Below are 19,925 nucleotides of genomic sequence, written 5' to 3'. Positions count from 1 at the left end.
GATAGATAGATAGAGATATAGAGATAGAGATAGAGATATATGATCATATTTATGGCCAGTTCCATAATCTGAGGCATCATGAATTTAGGCAAAGCCTGAAAAAGATTATTATCATTTTAATTACTTGTATTTCTTCAACTGTTAGTTTGTAATGTCTGTTTTCTACCTTATTAAAACTTGTGATTTAACACTTTGGGGTAATTGCTTCATTTAACATCATTTTGACTATCATTATAACTATATGAATGAATTGTAACTAAATTCTTCACTTCCAGCAGTTTGTTCTCCCAGTCTTTTAATCACTTTGCTAGAGATTTTACCTGCATTTTTAGAAAAATATTCATGGGTAAAATGTAGTCGCATTGCACTCATTCAATGGTGGCAGTCAAGAATGTCCAATCTTTCATGATATGATCATTACCTTTTGTTATATTACATTATATAATAATTATTATATTAATATATTATAATCTCCTTCATTATATAATATTCTCTACATTTCCTATGTTTCCCATACTTCAATCCCAACAAGATTGTGAGTTCCACTCAGTGAGCTGTTTTATCAGCAATGAAAGTGTTACTGCTAAAAGTGAATGTTGCTCTGAAAAATCATTAGAGAATATCTTCTCCTAGAGAAATCTGTATCAGTCACACCTTTGATTTCTCCATCCATAAATTTGTAGAGAATTCTGATATATCATTTGCACACAGCTGTCAAATTGACAAAGAGGATGAATATTCTCCCCCACCTTAAGATGAAAAAGTTTGATAGTTTTGTCTTACTCAATTTGGTAGACAAACAATACTACGCTTTGCATAATCAGATTCTGCAAACCTTGAATTAGATTTACAGCACAATTTCTTTTCTCACCAAAAATGAACTTAGCTTCTTTTTGTTTTCACAGGTGAATCATGGCTAGTCAAAAATGAAATGTAGCCTGAACTTTATGAAAATACATGAGCTGATTTTGCCTTATTATAGCAGAGTTAGTTGCTCCTCTGTGTAACTAAAAATGGGCATTTAAGATTGTTGAAGAAAATTTTAAGAAAAGATGTTTTGACATTATTCTAGAACATATTGGTCCCTTGCTGTACTTTATACAGCATACTAAAGAAACAACTATAAAGATTTCACAGCTGATTTCTTTAATACTATGCGATAAAATATAATTTTACCTTGAGATTTGCAGTTATGCCAGTTTGGAGTGATATTGGATCTTTATTAAGTTTTATTCTACCTTCCTCTAAATTATATCAATCTTCTTCAACTTGCTGCTATATTGGCTGGGCATTCTGACACATGTACACCTAATCCTTGTAAGCCACAAGAAGGTAACAATATAAATTTAAACAGGTTTTCTAATTTACCTTTGTAATATAAATATTATTTATATAATATTTACTTAGAAATAATGGACAAAGTCAGCAATTTAATTTTCCCATTCCTTTATGTCTGGTATTTTAGAATATCTATCATTAACTTTGTTGGAGAAGGAACCCAATAGGTAATGGGGCTATGTAGGGTCTTCTTCAGACAAGGAAGGAATTCTATTATCTCAGAGTATGATTCAAGCTGAAAAATAGTTGGATGGTTTAAAATATCTTTTAAGATATAATTGTTTAACACCTGAGATTTATACCTCAATGAACATTGCTACCACTTCTAATCTTTGGATTGATTCTAACAATTGCAATGGGAACATTATTCCTTGTTGAGAATTTCCATTCTCCAGTGATGTTATCCCAAAACACTATATTGTATTCATCTAGGAAAAAAGGGTTTTGTGTCCACATTCTTGTACTGCTGCTCCTAGGGAAAAACAATGCTTAGTTGAATGCTGTAAAGATCTATACAAAGGCATGTGCAAATAATCTCCAGGTTGACAGCAACACTGTTTAGGCTATTAAAACTAAAAATCCTATAAAAGTTATTTATAGTCAGTATAAACTGAACTGTTAACCATACACATAAAGGGGTATAACTCCAGTGAACGATGCAGGTTTTATTTTGTTTCATACAATAACTGGGTCTAAATAACGACCACAGAAGTCTAATATTACAAACCTGTAAACACATCTGGCCCTTTAGAATGAGGTAATTCTTTCAAGCTTATTTACTCACACCCATAACCACACACACACAACACATTCACACAAACACTCAAATATTTGTTAAGCCTACTTTTACCAAACTGTTAGTTAGGTACCTGTAAAATGCTTGGAGAACACTTTGTGAAGTGTCTGAAGCAGTTTGTGAGATGCTGCATCCTATCAAAGCAACCATTCTCCATACTGTCAGAATATATTAAAAATGTTGCCTCTCCTTGTAGACTTTTGGTTTGGAACATCAAATTCTCTCCACTTAGTTTCCTAGAAACATGCAGGAGTGAGTTTCCAGATCTAGTCTCATGTTTTCTTTTACACGGTATATTGCTCCCTTTTTATTTGCTATATTTTGAAAGCATAAAAATAGGTCAATACATTGTAACAAATGACCCAGCTCTCATCATGGCTCGGTTCTTACATTAGGCCAGGGGTGTCAAACTCAAGGCCTGTGCATCCTTTGTACTAAATTTAAATATTGCAGTCATTTAAATATTACAATAGCTGAATTCATACAACATACTAAGCCAAAACCAAACAAATTATTGTCTTGTTATTAATGAATGAGGCTAGAAATCAGGAAACCAGGAGTTCTACTCTCACCGAAGGCATGAAAATCAGCTGGCTGGGTGACTTTGGGCCAGCCACTCTCTTTCAGTTTAATTGAGGGTTACTGTAAATAGGGGGAAAAGGTGCATTAGACATCTACCCTGCCCTTGTGTCAGTGTGAACATCATCATCCTTGACCATCTTTATCATCATCTTGATCTTTATTCATCTTTATTCATTCTGCTAAAAACTGAATAAAAATGAACTGTGTGCTTAAATAACTGGTAAAACTTTCAGAAAGTTGGTCAGCTCTCTGCTTGGACTCAAAATCAGCTGCAAATAATAAGGCTGAAAGCAGTCAGGTCCAGAAGAGCATACAGTATATTGGTGGCAAACTATTATCCACACACTCTGAAAATTTAAAGAGGAAAACATAGAATCACTTCTTTACTATTGAACTAAGAGCTTTTTCTCCATAAGAGCTTTCTTTCAGCCATTGTTGAAAGAGCTTTGATTGTTTTCTCCTTAATGTTTTAGTGGATAAATTAAAACATGTGCCTGGGACCCTTATCTCCTGTACCTTGTTAAAGCCTAGTTACAGTTCAGCTTTGTAGAAGGCTGGTTTTATGATTACTGGATTTATGATTAGTGGATTTATGATTATCTGGATTCAGTAAACATTAAAGTCATGGTTAGATTTGCTTAGCAATGTCTCTTGTCCAATACAAAAGATAGTCACTGTGGCTTTGTATCTGTATTTGTCCGATGTAGGTGGTGGGTCAGGCGGTGCAAGGGATTTCGTATACTCCTTGGTTTTCTAACTCGATTTTGTCTTTAGGGTTTCTTAGGACGGTGGATATTTTTCTGTTTGTGCAGAATGCTGTTTTAATGTTGTGTTTTTGGAGGATTTGCTGATTTTGTCTGTAGTGCCTTTTATATATGGGAGAAGGGCTTTGCCGTTCTCTTGTTCTCTGTCTTGGGTTTTGGTTGGGGTTTCTTTTTGGATTAGGTGGGTAATCTTCTTTCTTTGGAATCCATTGGCTGTTAGTACGTTAGTGAGAGTGTGTAATTCGGTTTTTAGGTGTTGTTCGTCAGCTAAGCATTTTGTTCTGGAGATGTCTCGGTTACGGAATTGATCTGTGCTGGGTGGTGGTGTGAGAGTGCATGTAGATAGCAGTTTGTATGTGCTTTCTTCTGGTAGACGGTGTGTCCTGGGCATCCAATGATTTTTTGGGAAGGATAGAAACTGAATTTCTCCTCTTACTAAATATGGCTAAATTCGACATCATATTTGTCTGTGAAACATGGCTCAACGCATCTCTCCCTGACTCCATTACCACAGTAAGAGACTATCATGTTTACCAATAAGATCGTGAAATCCGTAGAGGAGGTGGTGTTGCTATCTTCTATAAAAAGTTCTTACATCTAAAAAACATCCAAGTCACCCAAGAGCTTGCTCTTCCTGAGACCATCCTTCTGTGAACTGCTCTTCCTGAGACCATCTGTGAACTGCCTTAAATATCACATTTCGATTCTTACTATGTTACATGTAAACAAGCTTACTATGTTACATGTAAACAAGCTATATTCACTACTAACATCCTGCCCACAAAGTTTTATCTTTCGTGATGACTTCAGTCTACCTCACATTAACTAGTCCCTGAACGAATGTAAAACTGAACCCATACATGCAACCTTCTACAATGCTGTAACAAACCTGGGACTGGAACAACTAGTAACCAACAATACTAGACTTAACAACTGCCTTGATCTCATCTTCTGCAATAGTTTGAATTCAATTTATGGAATACAAATTAAAGAACCCTTCTGAAGACCATTGCAACATATTTTTACTTGAAGTGAAAAAAGTCATCAAAGTATATGTACCAATAACAACTCCAAAAACCAGAAAAAACAGATTACCCATAACAATAAGGAAGCTTCAATCCAAAAAGAGCTCACTTTGGTGGAAAAACAAATCTGGTCATGTTGCCAACTTCAAAAGTCGATACAAAAATTCATGCCACCAGATAAAGACTGAATGCACCAATTATCACATTAAACAAGAGGAAAACCTTCTACACACCAATTCCACCCACACTTTCTACAATTTTGTAAACAACAAACTAAAAAACTCCAGGTCCATCCCACCCCTGAAAGTACCTAATGGTAAAGACTGCAACGATGACACTATTAAAGCCAACCTCTTTAACACATTCTTTGGCTCAGTATTTGTAAACAGCAATGGATCATGCCCAGTATTTCCTAGTCGAACCACAGACAACTACAATGATCTAATACATATCGATTTTACAGAAGACAATGTTGAAAAAGCATTATGCAATCGAAAACCATCTCTATCTATTGGACCGACGGAATATGTGCCTACTTCTTAAAAAAGCTATCCACTGCCATAGCAGAACCTCTAAGCATAATCTTCGAAAAATCTTTCAGGACCAGCTCCTTGCCAAAACTATGGTCACAAGCCACAGTCATCCCCATCTTCAAAAAGGGAGACCCCAGCCTAGTTGAAAATTACAGACCAATCTCTTTATGCTGTGTCACCTGTAAAGTCATGGAATCAATTATTAACCATTCCATTATCCTCCACTTAGAGACACACAACCTACTCTCTCTGGTTTTAGAAAAAAACTATCCTGTAATCTGCAACTCTTACACTGCAAAAACATATGAACTACACAACTTGATCAGGGCAAAGCAATAGACACAATCTACATAGAGTTCTGTAAAGCCTTTGATTCAGTGGTACATGACAAACTACTCCTAAAACTAAAATCTTATGGTATCTCTGGACACCTGCATAACTGAATAAAAGCATTCTTGTCAAACAGACAACAAATGGTCAAAATTGGGAGCGTCCTATCAAATTCTGTACCTGTCAACAGTGGTGTCCCCCAAGGCAATGTTCTAGGACCAACTCTCCTCATACTCTACATAAATGATCTCTGTGATCATATTAAGAGCAACTGCATTCTCTTCGCTGACAAAGTAAAGCTATTCAACACCACAGACAATACTGCTAACCTTTAAAAAGACCTCGACTATGTATCAAAATGGTCAAACAAATGGCAACTTCAAACCTCAACAAATAAATGCTCTGTCCTACATATTGGCAAAAAAAAATCAGAAAATAAAATACAGGCTGAATAGTCAAGACCTTGTTGATGATCCAAACTCTGTCAAGGATCTTGGAGTATTCATCTCGAATGATCTAAGTGCTATAGCCCACTGTAACTACATAGCCAAAAAGGCATTAAGAGTTGTTAACCTAATCTTACATAGCTTTTTCTCTGGTAATATTACACTAATAACTAGAGCATACAAAACATTTGCTAGACCAATACTCAAATACAGCTCATCAGTCTGGAACCCACATTACATATCTGATATTAACACAGTTGAGAAAGTCCAGAAATATTTCACAAGAAATATTCACTCCTCTACTCGTTGCAGAATACCTTATGCCATCAGACTTGAAATTCTAGATCTAGAAAACCTAGAACTATGCCTCCTTCAGTTCGATCTAAGTATAGTATATAAAATTCATACATTGCAATGTCCTACCTGTCAATGAATACTTCAGCTTCAACCATAACAATACAAGAGCAAACAATAGATACAAACTCAAGGTTAATCACACCAAATTTGATTGCAGGAAATATGACTTCAGCAACAGAGTGGTCAATGTCTGGAATACTCTACCTGGGTAGACCTAACTTTAACCTTAGACTGTCTACTATTGACCTCACCCCTTTCCTAAGAGGTCTCTAGGGCGCGTGCATAAGTGCACCAATGTGCCTACCATCCCTGTCCTATTGTTTCTTTTATTTTTCTTATATATATATCCATGTATTCATAATTACGTTTTTACTTATACCTATTATCTTGTAAGCAATTGACAAACCAAATAAAATAAAACAAATAAAAATAAATATTGTTTATTCTTTCTCTCTAAACTTTCTCAGCCTATGCTAGACTCCTTGACACAATGTTGTGAAAAGAAGGAAGAAGATAATGTGGAGAATGTAAACAAGCAAAAGGAATGGCAAAAGCTGTTCCTCTGAGAAAATATTAGAGGATTATTTTAAAAAAATTCTAAAGGACTGAAAATCCAGAGGTTTAATCCTCAAAGAGCATGCAGAACAGAGAAGAACTAGAACAAATCAGAACCTGAAATGGGCGTTGGTAGAAGTTACCGTGAACGCCCTTTCTATCTATGCTGCAAGAGAGCCCAGGATGGGTTGACTCCTTTCTATGATGTCATTTAGCTGAGTCTGTACTAAAATATAAAAGCCAGCCCCTGGGAGAGACCCCAGCTTTGGCGAAGATACTTGACAAACTGAAAGGTGTCTCTGAAAGCCCAAAATAAATACAGAAATATGTCTTACCCTCTCTGGACGAATCAAGGGAGGGGCTGGACTCTCTCGCAGCATAGATAGAAAGGGCGTTCATGGTAACTTCTGCCAACGCCCATTCTCCTCCATGCTGCATCAAGAGCCCAGGATGGGACATACCAAAGCTTGCATGTCCACGGGCGGGTCCTCGTCCGATTCATCACACCGACTGTGGAACCACTCGTTGAAGCACCCGTCTGCCGAAGGCTGCAGTCTCCGAGGCAAAAGCATCCAGACGGTAGTGTCTGATGAAAGGAGATGGGAATATCCACGTGGCAGCATGACTAATCTCCTCCAAGGATGCTTGGGTTGCCCAGGCAGCAGAAGTGGCTGTGCTTCTGGTAGAGTGTGGCGTAAGACCTCGGGGAACCGGAAGGGCCATAGCTTTGTAGGCCTGCTCAGTACAAGACCTGACCCACCTGCTAATAGGAGAAGAGGCCTTGTGCCCCAAGTGAGAAGGGAAAAAGGAAACAAACATGGCTTCTGACTTCCTGAAGGAGGAAGTCCACTTCATGTATATTCTAAGAGCCCTTCTTACGTCTAGCGTGTGCCACTGCTGCTCTAAGTCATGGTGAGGGAGAGGACAGAAGTCAGGCAAAACAATGTCCTGGGACCTGTGAAACCAGGTGTTAACCTTGGGAATAAATGAGGGGTCCAGACGAAGAACAACCCTATCATCGTGAAAGGAACAAAGGTCCTGTCTGATGGAAAGTGCAGCAAGCTCGGAAACCCTCTTGGCAGAAGTGATGGCAACAAGGAACACAACCTTCAGAGTCAGGAAACGGAGAGACACTGTTCTAAGGGGTTCAAAGGGGGGCTTTGTAAGGGCATTAAGGACCATATGAAGGTCCCAGGAAGGATACCTGTGAACCACCGTAGGGTGCAGGTTGGAAGCCCCTTTCAAAAACCTACTGACTGAAGTGTGATGGGATAAGGAAGGAAGCGAACCCCATGAAAGGACTGAGGAGAGGGCCGCAACCTGCCTGCATAAGGTGTTGGGGGCCAAACCTTTCTCCAGCCCATGCTGAAGGAAGCTAAGAACTTCTGCCAACTGGGCTGAAGCAGGAGAACCGCCCCCCCCGAGGCACCACCGGGAAAAAATCTTCCAGATGGCATCATAGATGACCCTTGCAGAAGGTTTGCGAGATGCCAGGATAGTGAGGATGACCCTTTCTGGAAGATCAGCCTCCTCTAGCTGCTGCTGCTCAAGCGCCACACAGTCAGCTTGAACCACTGGGGCTCTGGGTGGAGCAGGGCCCTCTGGTGAAGGGAGATTAGATGGGCTGGGATCTTCCAAGAAGAAGCCACCGATAGGTTGACCAGGTCTGCAAACCAGGGCCTACTTGGCCAATAGGGTGCCAGCAGGAGGTGCTCTGCACGTTCCTCCAACATCTTCTGAATTACTGCCAGAATGATGGCAAGCAGGGGAAAGGCATAAAGGAGATCCTTGGGCTATCTGCACCAAAGAGCATTGATCCCCTCCGCTCCCTGGCAAGGAAACCTGGTGAAGAATCTGGTGACTTGGGCATTTTGAGGAGTGGAGAAGAGATCCACCTCCGGTGTTCCGAATCTGAGGGAAAGATCCCTGAATAGAGATGGAGGAATGGACCATTCTGCCTGGTCGACTAGGCTCCTGCTGAGCCAGTCAGCCTGGGAGTTGTCGACTCCGAAGATGTGGTCCGCCAAGATCGACAACAGGTGTTTCTCTGCCCATAACCCCAACTGTAGAGCCTCTCATGAGGGCTTTGGACCTTGCCCCCCCTTGCCGGTTGACATGAGCCTTTGCGGCCATCTAGTAAGGACTAGAACATGAGAGCCAGTCACTGATTGGCTGAAATGCTTGAGAGCCAGAAAAATGGCTCTGAGCTCTAGCCAATTTATGGGAAGGGTCTGCTCTGCTCTGAACCAAACACCCTGAGCTATCTGGTCCTGCATATGGGAACCCCAACCCAGGAGGCTGGCATCAGTGGTTATCACTAGCCTGTCTGGGTCCCTGAAAAGGAGTCTCCTCCAGATTGACGGGGAATGCTACCAATTGAGAGACCTTCGGATTTGTGGTGGGAGTGGGACCTTGATGGATGAGTGGCTGGTTCCTGCTCATTGGTAGGGAAGCAGGAACCATTGGAGGGGTCGGGAGTGGAGCCGAGCCCACTGGACAATGCCAATACAGGAGACCATCTTCCCCAGAAGTTTGGACAGCAGCGACAGGGGGACAATTTGATGTTGCTGGATCTGGCTGATGATCTCTGCAAGGCTTTTTCCATGAGCTGGAGACAGGAAAACCTGGCACGACATGGTATTGATGACTGGTTCCAAGTATTGCAATTTGGTTGTAGGAGAGAGTTGGCTCTTTTTGGTGTTGATGGAAAATCCGTGGCTCTGGAGACATGACAGGGTAATTTGCAGATCCCGATGGGCCGCAAGGATGGAAGAGGAAAGCATCAAAATATCATCCAGGTAGCATTGGATCCTCACTGGAATAGAACACAGAGATGCCACCAATGCTGCCAGAACATTTGTGAAGACCCTTGGAGCCGATGAGAGGCCGAAGGGAATTGCTCAATACTGGTAATGGGTATTCTGATAACAGAAACGGAGAAACTGGCGATGATAAGGCCAAATTGGGATGTGAGATCAATGGAAGAGAGGAGGTCGCCCTCCTGAACACTCTCTAAAATAGAATGCAGAGTCTGAATTTTAAATCGCCTGTATTTTACAAATTGGTTGAGAAATTTTAGATCAAGGATGGCTTGCCACCCCCCTGAGGCTTTGGGAACGATGAAAAGGCGAGAATAAAGCCCATGTCCCTGTTGAGAGGCGGGGACAGGTTGAATAGCCCTGATTTCAGGAAGGTGCTGAATGGCCTGATTCATGAGGGCTTGCCTGGAAATGTCCCAAGAGACAGGACAGATCAAAAAAGTTTTGGGGGGTGTCATTAGGAAGTCCAATTGTAACCCTGACCTAATAGTGCTGAGCACCCAGGCGTCCATTGTTGACTCCTCCCATTTGGAGGCAAAGAAGGCTAGACGACCTCCGATGGGTGGGGAGAATGTGGGATTACTTAGAGCAACAGAAGGAATGACCGAAAGGGCCGTTTACCAGTAGAAGGTTGTTGTCTGCCAGATGTTTCTGCCCATTGGTCTTGGCGTTGGGAGTACGGCCTGTTAGAGTGGGGGAAGCAAGATGAGGTCTCCGCTTGGAAGGCAGGAGGGTGATAAGGAGCAGGGCGATAGTCGGCTTTCTTCCCAGAGGAAGAGAAAATTTTACATTTATCTCTGGTTTCGATGAGATAAGGTTCCAGAGCATCGCCAAAAAGCTTATTGCCTGCGAATGGAACTGAAGCCAGCTTCCATTTTCGGCATGACTGCCTGCCAATTTTGGAGCCATAAAAGTCAAGAGCCTCAGGAGACCAGGATGGAGGATGGAAAGGCTCATACATAACTTCTCCTCCCCTGGGAGGGCTTGGTTGGGGCCCACGAGTATCACCTGAAACGTGCTGTAGTTGCACTCCCTTCTGTTGAATAGTTCTGTTGAACTGCCTCTCTAGAGCTGCATGTGTGCGCTTCTCTGCTCTCAATTCAGCATGAGTTTCCTTCTTAGGGGATAGAGCCTTAGCTTTGATTTTAGCAGCCACCTCCCTCTGGACTGATTGGGTGCATTGCCTACGTCTTTTTGTCTTATTGGACTTAAGAGACTGTTCCACTGGGGGGGAAAGCTCTGCCTGAGCCTTATCTTGCTCCATTTGTAGAATAAAGGCTCTTGCATTGGAAAGAAGCTGTTTAGAAATTTTTCTGTTAAGTCCCTTAGGGTATAAATGGCCCCTGGGCTTACAAAATGGCCGCTCACCTCATGGTAGAAGGCTTGAATCCAAGATGGCCACTGACTATTGGAAACAGGCTCCAAGATCGAAGAATAGCTCCTTAGGCTATACAGAGCCCTGAGCGAAGTCAGCAAGGGAAAAATGCAGCAACCAGCCACGCGATCAGCTGGCTTGTGCTCTTATCAGTTTGTCGATCATTTTTACGATCGCTCCCAACCTCAGGAGTGGGGGAGGTCTACAGACGCTGCCCAGCTTGCCTGCACAGAGCTCTGTAACGCTGCTCCCAACGTTTCAGGAGAGAGAGCCCTGCTTTCCTGGAAGAGCAGCTGCCCTGGGAGCTGCTTGAAGCGAGGGAAAAAAAAGTACTGAAGATCGCTGGTGAGTGCTATTTAACAGAACGCTTTCAGAGACACAGCTACTGACTGAAAGGAGCTGAGTCAAAAGTTGGGGTCTCTCCCAGGGGCTGGCTTTTATATCTTAGTACAGACTCAGCTAAATGATGTCATAGGAAGGAGTCAACCCACCCTGGGCTCTCGATGCAGCATGGAGGAGAAAGTAGTAATCTCTAGAAAGCATCCTAGAAGAAATAAAAGATGCTGGAAATTGCCAGCCAAAAGGAGGAAAAATGACACCTATTTTGTTTCTTGGAGTTCAGTACCTTTAAACAAGAAACTTTCTTGCTTAACACTTTCACACTTTCAACGTCTTCCGTTCAACTGTCTCTTCCACAGGTGAGGAGGTCATCATCAGTTCTTTCATTTGTATCTGGGATAATCTGTGCTATTTTAATTATTCCAATAAAAGAACATTTAGGGGATTAGGATTATAAAAAGATGAGTATGATCTATATGAGCAACCATAGACAACAATTGTAAAAATGTGGCTTCTGAGTACTGATGGTGTTCCATATAATGTGTGAATAAGGATTGGTCAAAGAAAGGAGAACCATAAACCAGTCCTAAGGGTCTGTGAGGTGGATATGCCAATAAACTGAAGACATTTGGAATCCTCTACTGAGTGGACAATTATTAACTGGAATCAAGCAAGAGGATGTGTGTCATGTTAGAGGAGTTACTGCAGTTCAACTATCTTGCACACTCTGGCTCTGCACTGTAGCAGACCAAAAACAGGAACAGCCTTCTGATCTGTCCTTCAGTTCTCAAAGTGACAATTGACTGTCACCTGAGTTAAAGGAACACAACGTAGTAGAAAAGTATAAATGGGCAACAATTGGTGAACACTACTGAACAATTCTGCTACTTTGAGTGAACTATCTGTGCTTACTCTTTCCAATATTAATCACACTAATCTGAAAAGACATCCCTAGCAGCTCCTCCTAATTAGGACACATATCTCTTTGCTTACACCACTGAGAAAGCAGCATGACTCACTGGATATCTTTGGGTGTTTTACGTGAGAATTGAGAACTGCATGAAAGGAGCTAAAGTACTGTAACTTGGAATCACCATGCCCCAAAGATTTATTTATTTATTAAATTTATATGATTGTCCACTTCAAACAACTGACTCTGGGTAATGAACAATCATAAAATAAATTTAATCCAATTAAAAACTAAACACAGCATATACAGCAGCCAAGAAAAATTATAATCCATAGATTATATATAACTATATATAACTATATAACACCAAACTGTCAATTATTTGGAAGCCTGCACTCACCAACAAAAAAAAATCTCCACACCACAAGCCAGGCAAACACCCGGGTACAAACAGATCTCCCCTGATACCTCCAGCTCAAACACACCCCAACCAGGCACCCAGATGAAACCTAGCTTCCTAATAAATGATAGCCATCAATTTACTCGGAGCCAAGCCACACTAAAAGCCTCCAATACAGGAACACAATGTTGCCAGCCAATCAAGACAAAAAATGCCACAAAACAGACAAAAGACATTAGAAACACCAATCAAGCAGAACACAGCAAACTCCAAGACCAGTAAACACAGACCAAGACTCTCAACCAATCAGGATGAAGAAAAAACCATTCTGGCACAGCAGTAGGCTAGCCCCTAATTTAAAACTGAAACGGCTGTGAAAGTCTGACTCACAGACGAACACAATACAGAAGCCTGATGATGGCAGATGAGATTCTGCGAAAACGTTGCTACAACTTTAAAAGCACAACTATAATGCCATGGGAAAATATCCAAATAAAGCTGAATACCATACATGTAAGTACCTGCAAAAACTTAAGAAAACAACTATATAACTATATATATAAATATACAAATATACAAATATACTGCATACATACATACATACATACATACATACATACATTTACACACACACACACACACACACACACACACACACACACACATCCAGGAAACAGAGTTGATAATAAATTCAGGTCTCCAGGTCTGGGCATATAATGTGATCTTCAAGCCCTCACAAAAGGCCAACATCTCTATCTCTGGAGGGAGCATGAATCAGAAGGCAAGAGTTGCAGTGCAGAAAGCTTCTCATCTAGTCCCCATGAGCCAACATTACAGGTAGTACATGACTTACAGACATTCATTTAGTGACTATTCAAAGTTACAATGGCACTGAAAAAAGTGACTTATGACTTTTTTTCACACTTACGACTGTTGCAGCAATCCCTCGGTCACATGATCAAAACATAGTTGCTTGGAAACAGGCATGTATTTATGACCGTTGTAGAGTCCTGTAGAGTCATGTGATCATCCTTCACAATCTTCTGACAAGAAAAGTCAATGGGGAAGCCAGTTTCACTTAACAACCATGTTACTAACTTAACAATTGCAGGGATTCACTTAGTTGCAGAAGGAAATGGGGCAAAACTCATAACAACTGCTTGCTTAGCAATAGAAATTTTGAGCTCAGTTATGATAATGTTGAGGATTACCTGTGGTTTGGCTCATAGGACCTGCAGCATGCTTATCCTGCCAGACTGGATTGGATGGGTAGAAACAACTGGGAAAAGACACTTCCTTAGGTAAGCTGGTTCTAAGCCATGATGGGCTTTAAAGGGGACAACCAGTACCTTGAAGGGCACTTGGAAACACACTGACAACTAATGTAACTCATGAAGTGCTACATGTACAAGTACCTGCCTCCATTTAATACTGCATCCTTTCCTAATTGAAGCTTTCAAATGCTTTCCATGGGAAGCCCCATGAAGAGCATGTTGCAGTAAACCATGGGAGGTCATGAGGACATGAATGATAGTGAGTAGAGCCTCTCAATCCCAAAATGAATGTAATTGGTGTACAATCCCAAAATATTCAAAGTCTCTTTTAATAATGTCTGCCACCTGCTCTTTCAGCAGGAGCTGTGAATCCAAAAGAACGCCCCATATCACACCAGGGCTAGATCCCACCCATCCAGGACCAAAGGTAAAAAAGCTTGACACCAGAAGTCAAGCAACTATGTTCACATCATGATTGGGTTGAGCCAAAGCAAATGATTGGGACAAGACATATACAGCATCATTCAGGCAGCCTGCGATAAAGATATAAAGGTAGGTACCATCAGCATATTGATGATACTTAACCCTACCGCATTGGATCATCTCTCCCTGTGGCCTCATGTCAATGTTAAAGAAGTGAAGAGGGAAGACCCAGCCATGTGGCACCTCACAAAGGAGGGGGGGCTACAGGTTGGCTCTCTTTCCTGTCTGATCACTACCAATTGGAGTAAGAGGAAGGAGAACCAGAACAACACAGGGCTTCCACTCCTATCTTCCAAAGCCAGTCAGAAAGGATGCCGTGATTGATGACATCAAAGGTCACTGAGAAGTCAAGAAGAGCAATGATGGATGTAGTGCTCCCCTGTCAGAGGTCATCTCAGCCAATGCCATTTCAGTTCCACATGCTAGTCTAAAAGCTTAGGGAACTCCATTGCCAAACCAGCTGCAGTGTCAAGAAACTCAGGCACCAAAATTGCTACACAGCAGGGAAACTGGTATGGTAGCAACAAGCAATCATCTGGAGAACCGATCCCTTTGATTACATAGCTCTAAACTAATTTTCTGTTGGAGGTGTACATTCCAGTACACACTGATTGTTGACTGAAACAATATGTAAGTACGAATCACAAATCATCCATTTACTAGAATGTTAATTTTCTCTCCAGGATAATCTTTGGCAGTCCATGCCAAGTCCAGTGGGATTGTTATTGGGCCAAAAACATTACTGAAGACACATAAGGCTGCATGCTTTGTTTTGCAGCATTCCAGCTTCATTCTTATTTAAAACCTCTAAAAAAAACAAGAAAGAACAATACAAGCAAATAAAAAGGGTGGGAGAGGAACCTGATGAACACCAACCTACTTCTCATAGGATTTATTGGTCCTCTGAGAACCACATTGCCTGTTCCAATTTCTTTTACTGAAGAGTAGTTATTTTCATAGGGACAAGAATAATGATTTATATTGTATTCTAATTAATATGTTGATTGAAGAATGAAACACCATATAGTGTAGGTTTGTACTTTTATATCTATATGCTACATGTGAAGTACTCACTAGCATTTCAATGCATTGCAACCTACTGTATTGTAGGGTATATCTAAAGGAAAATCAGGTTGATGAAAGAAAAAGAATGTATTTACAACATCTACTCTAATACACTTCTATGCTTCCAATAAAATAACAGAGAAAAAAACCCTAGAAAATAATGAGTGAATGAAAATCTATTATGAAAGATCAAATGCCTGATAAGATATGACTTCCCAGCATGACTATGTTTTGCAAGTGATAAGAGAATAGGCAAGAGCACATATCTAAGCATATCTCCCTGGATGGCTGGCACATTTACATCTATACTGACAACAACAGAAGGAAATAGCTAGGCAATAGTCTTTTCAAAATTAAGTGGAGGAAACATTCTGTCTTACTGGCTCTGTTAAATGTTATTTTTTGGCCTAGATTCTTCTTTGGCCCAATTTCTTTTTGGCAGCATTGCTATTCCTTAGTTATTTTGTAGCCTTTTTAAAAAAACTAGGGATGAGCTGAAGCCGCAAAACATTTTTCTGGATTTCTTTCCTCATTCTGTGGTGTTCTTACACTTATGAATAGACCATGAATGGTCACAGTACAGATATAAGATGAGAACCAGTACAATGATAACATAGAACTTGAAATCAGTAAATTATTTCAAATACAGATTTAAAAATCTGTATTTTTGTATTTAAATGTATTTCTAAAACATTAAAAAAAATGTTTTAGAATTTATTTATTTAGGGTGTGCTATTACCACCCTGTTTCCTTGTCCCCAGATGCAGGGTTGGAGAAAGCTAAGGCATATTTTTGCACATCTTATCAAAGGAAATATTTTTTTTTCTGGAAACTGTACTGGCTTTACCCTAGATTTTAGCCAGAAATTTGACTGATGATTTGATAAGCTTCAATCTGCTTTAGGATGGTATAATTTAAATTAGCCAGAATGAAAGTAATCTTCATTCCTATAATCCTTCTTTCCTACAGTTCCCATTTTTTTTCTGTGCACAATTTCATAAATTTCATGCTCTGGAAATTTCTGTCTGACAAGACTAAGTTCTTTTAACACATTTTGCTTGGTATTATCTTATTTTGAAAAGGATAATCTCTCAGATGAAATTTATGGTCTAGGCTTGATTCTGTTTTCCTCATTAATCTGAATAAATCCAAAATTCATCTATAATGTAAGCAAAATTTCAATGTGGAAACATTTCAGTGGTCTAAGTTTTGAATTTGTACACAATTTATAACAGAATACTATAAAATAATCATTATTTTACAAGTTAGCACAACCACTGGAAAATTATAGGACAAGCAACTTGATGACCCCAAACTTTCTGGCTTGGAAGCACAGTTGGGGAAGAGAGAGGGGTTAGTTCCTTCTGAGTGGTAGGCAGACACCTGCCACTTGCTCATGGGGAGCTTAGTACATGCACTCGCCCGCTGCTTGCACTGCCTGGTTCCGAACAGTCCATGGCCCAGTAGTGGGCCATGGCCTGGGGGCTGGGGATCCCTGTTCTAGATGTTTGGAATTTCAATTCAATTAGCATTGTCAATAATCATGTGTTAGAGAACATCTTGAGAGTCTTACGTTATCCACCAATGGAACAAAGGTTACCAGCAAACCAATCATGTTTCTCTACTCGAAATATATATCTAAAGTTTCAGTCTTCTTCACATAAAACTGCTGTGGTTCCCCTAATATTACTTTTTCTAGAGACAAACAGAAGCGATAAGATCTATTGTTCACTATTCTGCATGGTGATAGGTTTCCCGAAAAACTGAATTATTAGGGAATAATACATGGTATTATTAGGGAACACCATGTGTTTGACATTATTTAAAATATGATCTCTGTATCTGCATGTCTATCTATTTTTCTATCTATCATGTCATTACTTTAATACATGAATATGGTTTCATTAATGCAGACACATTTCTAATGTAGAAAAGTGAAAAGTGCTTTTGGGCTCTTGTGATAGACCCATCTGTCTGCTTCCTTTTGTCCTTTCATCATAGGTGAAGATAAGGGAAGCATTTAATAAGCTTTTTACATTTATCATGAACACTAATGGAAGTTTTTGTTTTGTTCAATTTTCATAATGAATGTGCATATGAATTGTTGTTATAGATGCTTAGAGTATATTATGGTAGGATAATTATCATTATTATTATCATAGGAGAAAGCGAGATAGGCAGATGGAGTTCTCAGAGCATACTTCCAGTGAACCATCTCTCTTTCCAAAAAGAGTTTTGTTTTTTAGCCAAGGCCATTTCTTTTCTATAAGATTTTTTGGCCTCTCAGGGCACATATTGATTATGAGTGATCATGTGATGCATCACCAATGTTAGCAGGATCAAAATATTATAGTTGATAAAAATCCCATACTTTTAAGATATTTTTTCATCTTTTGGGGGCAAAGATTGGAGCTCTAAAGGCAAAATATTTCAACAACAATCTCAAAAACTAAAACCATACACAAAAGTCAAATTTCAAATGCCAGGGTGCAATCTACAATTGCCTAGAAGCCATTGAAAGAGAATTGAAGGGCAGAGACTACATTTCTTGTGGAATGACCATCCTATTTTAAATATCTTTCCCAGCCTTGTAAAACTATGGTTATGCATCTTTGGGCCATTTACCGTAATAAGTTTTTTAAGACTATCTAAAGCATTCTGAAATATGTGAAGCACAAATGTTCAAAAATATCCCCCCCAAATAGTCATAATTATTTATTTATTTAAATAAGTAAATTGAAATAAATAAATAAATAAGTCTAGAAGAAAGAAAATTAAACATTTATTTATTTATTTAAATTTAATATTTATTTAATTTTCTTCCTTCTAGAGTTAACATTTTACGACAAAATTAGCCTGATGTGTAAAATTTTCATGAGAATGAAATTTTACAAATTCTGAGCATGGTAGGAAACTTGTGACTTTGCATATTTCAGACATACTAAAATAAACAATGTAAACTTATTTCCTTGAAGTGTTACAATGCCCTTTCCAAGACAATCAAGCATTGACATATTAAAACAGCAACTAAACTGTCACTTGGCTGAACTTGCACTCAGTTTCTACTAACATTTTCTCTCTGAATAAAAAAAAAGCATGTAAAAAGGCAGAAAGAAACAAGAAATCAACTTGTTTTCTATGTTAAAATATAGCATACATCATTTAAAGAGACAAATGCTGTAGATAAGAAAAAATTTTGTCACCAGAAAATAAGGCCTTTCCTTTTTCTACCACTAAAGTTGGTTTCTTTATTGCTATAATGTTTTGGTAATATAAAAGATACTGGCTATCTTTTATTAGGCAAAAAGAGATGGTAATATACAAATCCAAACACAGAGAATACTTGGTATGGCCAGATCTACAAATGTCTTTGTAACATGATCAATCCAACTAACTTTAAAAAAAAAACATGTTTCTGAAATATTTATAATATACAGTAAGACAATAAAAGCCATTTGATGCTTTTAAACGTTTGTTCAAAATCATGTTCTGAAATATTTATAAATGACATGTAAGAGAATAAGAGCCATTTAAAACATAGAGGTACCAACCATGGCTTCCTACCTGTTGGGGTGAGATGCCTCCAGGTGATGACAGGTTCAGGACGTCCATTTGCCATACACACTAAGGTCACATTACTTCCTTCATTCACAGTGACATCTGAAGATATGTTGGAGATCTTTGGTGGAACTGCAGGAACAAAAATGGTTGGTCAGAGTTGGCCTTAAGTTGATCCAAAATGACAGAAAATGTGTTAAAGATACCATTCTGAATCCTGCTGGTACAAATAAACAGGAACAGAGTTTACAAATGGCACAGAAACATAATTTATGCCTTACTGAATGAACCATAATTGTTTGCTTGTTTGTTTGTTTTACAGCAATTAAATTAAAATTAGTTAAACCATATTATGGCTTAAGGCATGTTGAATGAATCACACCATGTTGTCCTACATTTCGGTCTCTTGCAGAGCTCCTCACAAGTTTTACTTAATTTGCTGGCTTTTTATATGTTAGCTCAAAATAATTTATGCTAACTATGCTTACTCTACTAAAGGTAGAGCTAGCTTTCAGTTTAGCTGAACACAAGGACTGAGGTTCACACATTGCAATAAGTTATAATTTAAAAAACACAATGGATTTTAAGTCAGCACCAAATCATGTTACTGAATGGAGTATGGGGACCTGATACATGGGCCTGAGCACTTTTATGTCTAATTTAACTATCTTTCTACAAATGAAATCAAAGTATCTGCTAGAATGAATATAATAACAGTATCCATATTTAAGAGATTTAACCAGATCAGTCTTGCTATTTTCATTATGGTTGCATTGTCTTCAGGAGTTTGCTGTGAAATATCTCACAGAGTGAATATCCTCATGTTTTAGTTTTAGTTTTCACTTCAAGAGTCCTTATGATTTTCTAAATAATAGTGGAATATTGAATCAAATGAAAACTGATGCAATACAATATATTTCTATGGCCAAGTATATTATTATATTTGGCTGTAGCAATATAGCTGGGTAACAAAAAT

At 39.2% G+C, this 19,925-nt stretch overlaps 1 protein-coding gene across 2 annotated transcripts in view; it reads right to left on the bottom strand.

Moving 5' to 3' along the window:
- Window positions 1-19,925, bottom strand: part of LSAMP (limbic system associated membrane protein) — a 507,719-nt gene that overhangs the window by 151,630 nt on the left and 336,164 nt on the right. For both annotated transcript variants that reach the window (XM_087937274.1, XM_087937275.1), the window contains exon 3: window positions 18,956-19,081. In XM_087937274.1, the coding sequence (XP_087793400.1) occupies window positions 18,956-19,081 (126 nt within the window). The remainder of the gene's footprint in view (window positions 1-18,955; window positions 19,082-19,925) is intronic.

This window comes from Pseudonaja textilis, chromosome 7, assembly GCF_049901715.1.
Source record: "Pseudonaja textilis isolate UNSWEBS1 chromosome 7, rPseTex1.2, whole genome shotgun sequence".
NCBI classification, from domain to species: domain Eukaryota; kingdom Metazoa; phylum Chordata; class Lepidosauria; order Squamata; family Elapidae; genus Pseudonaja; species Pseudonaja textilis.
The sequence above is the reverse complement of the archived record's forward strand: the minus strand, read 5'-3'. Positions and strand labels throughout refer to the sequence as shown.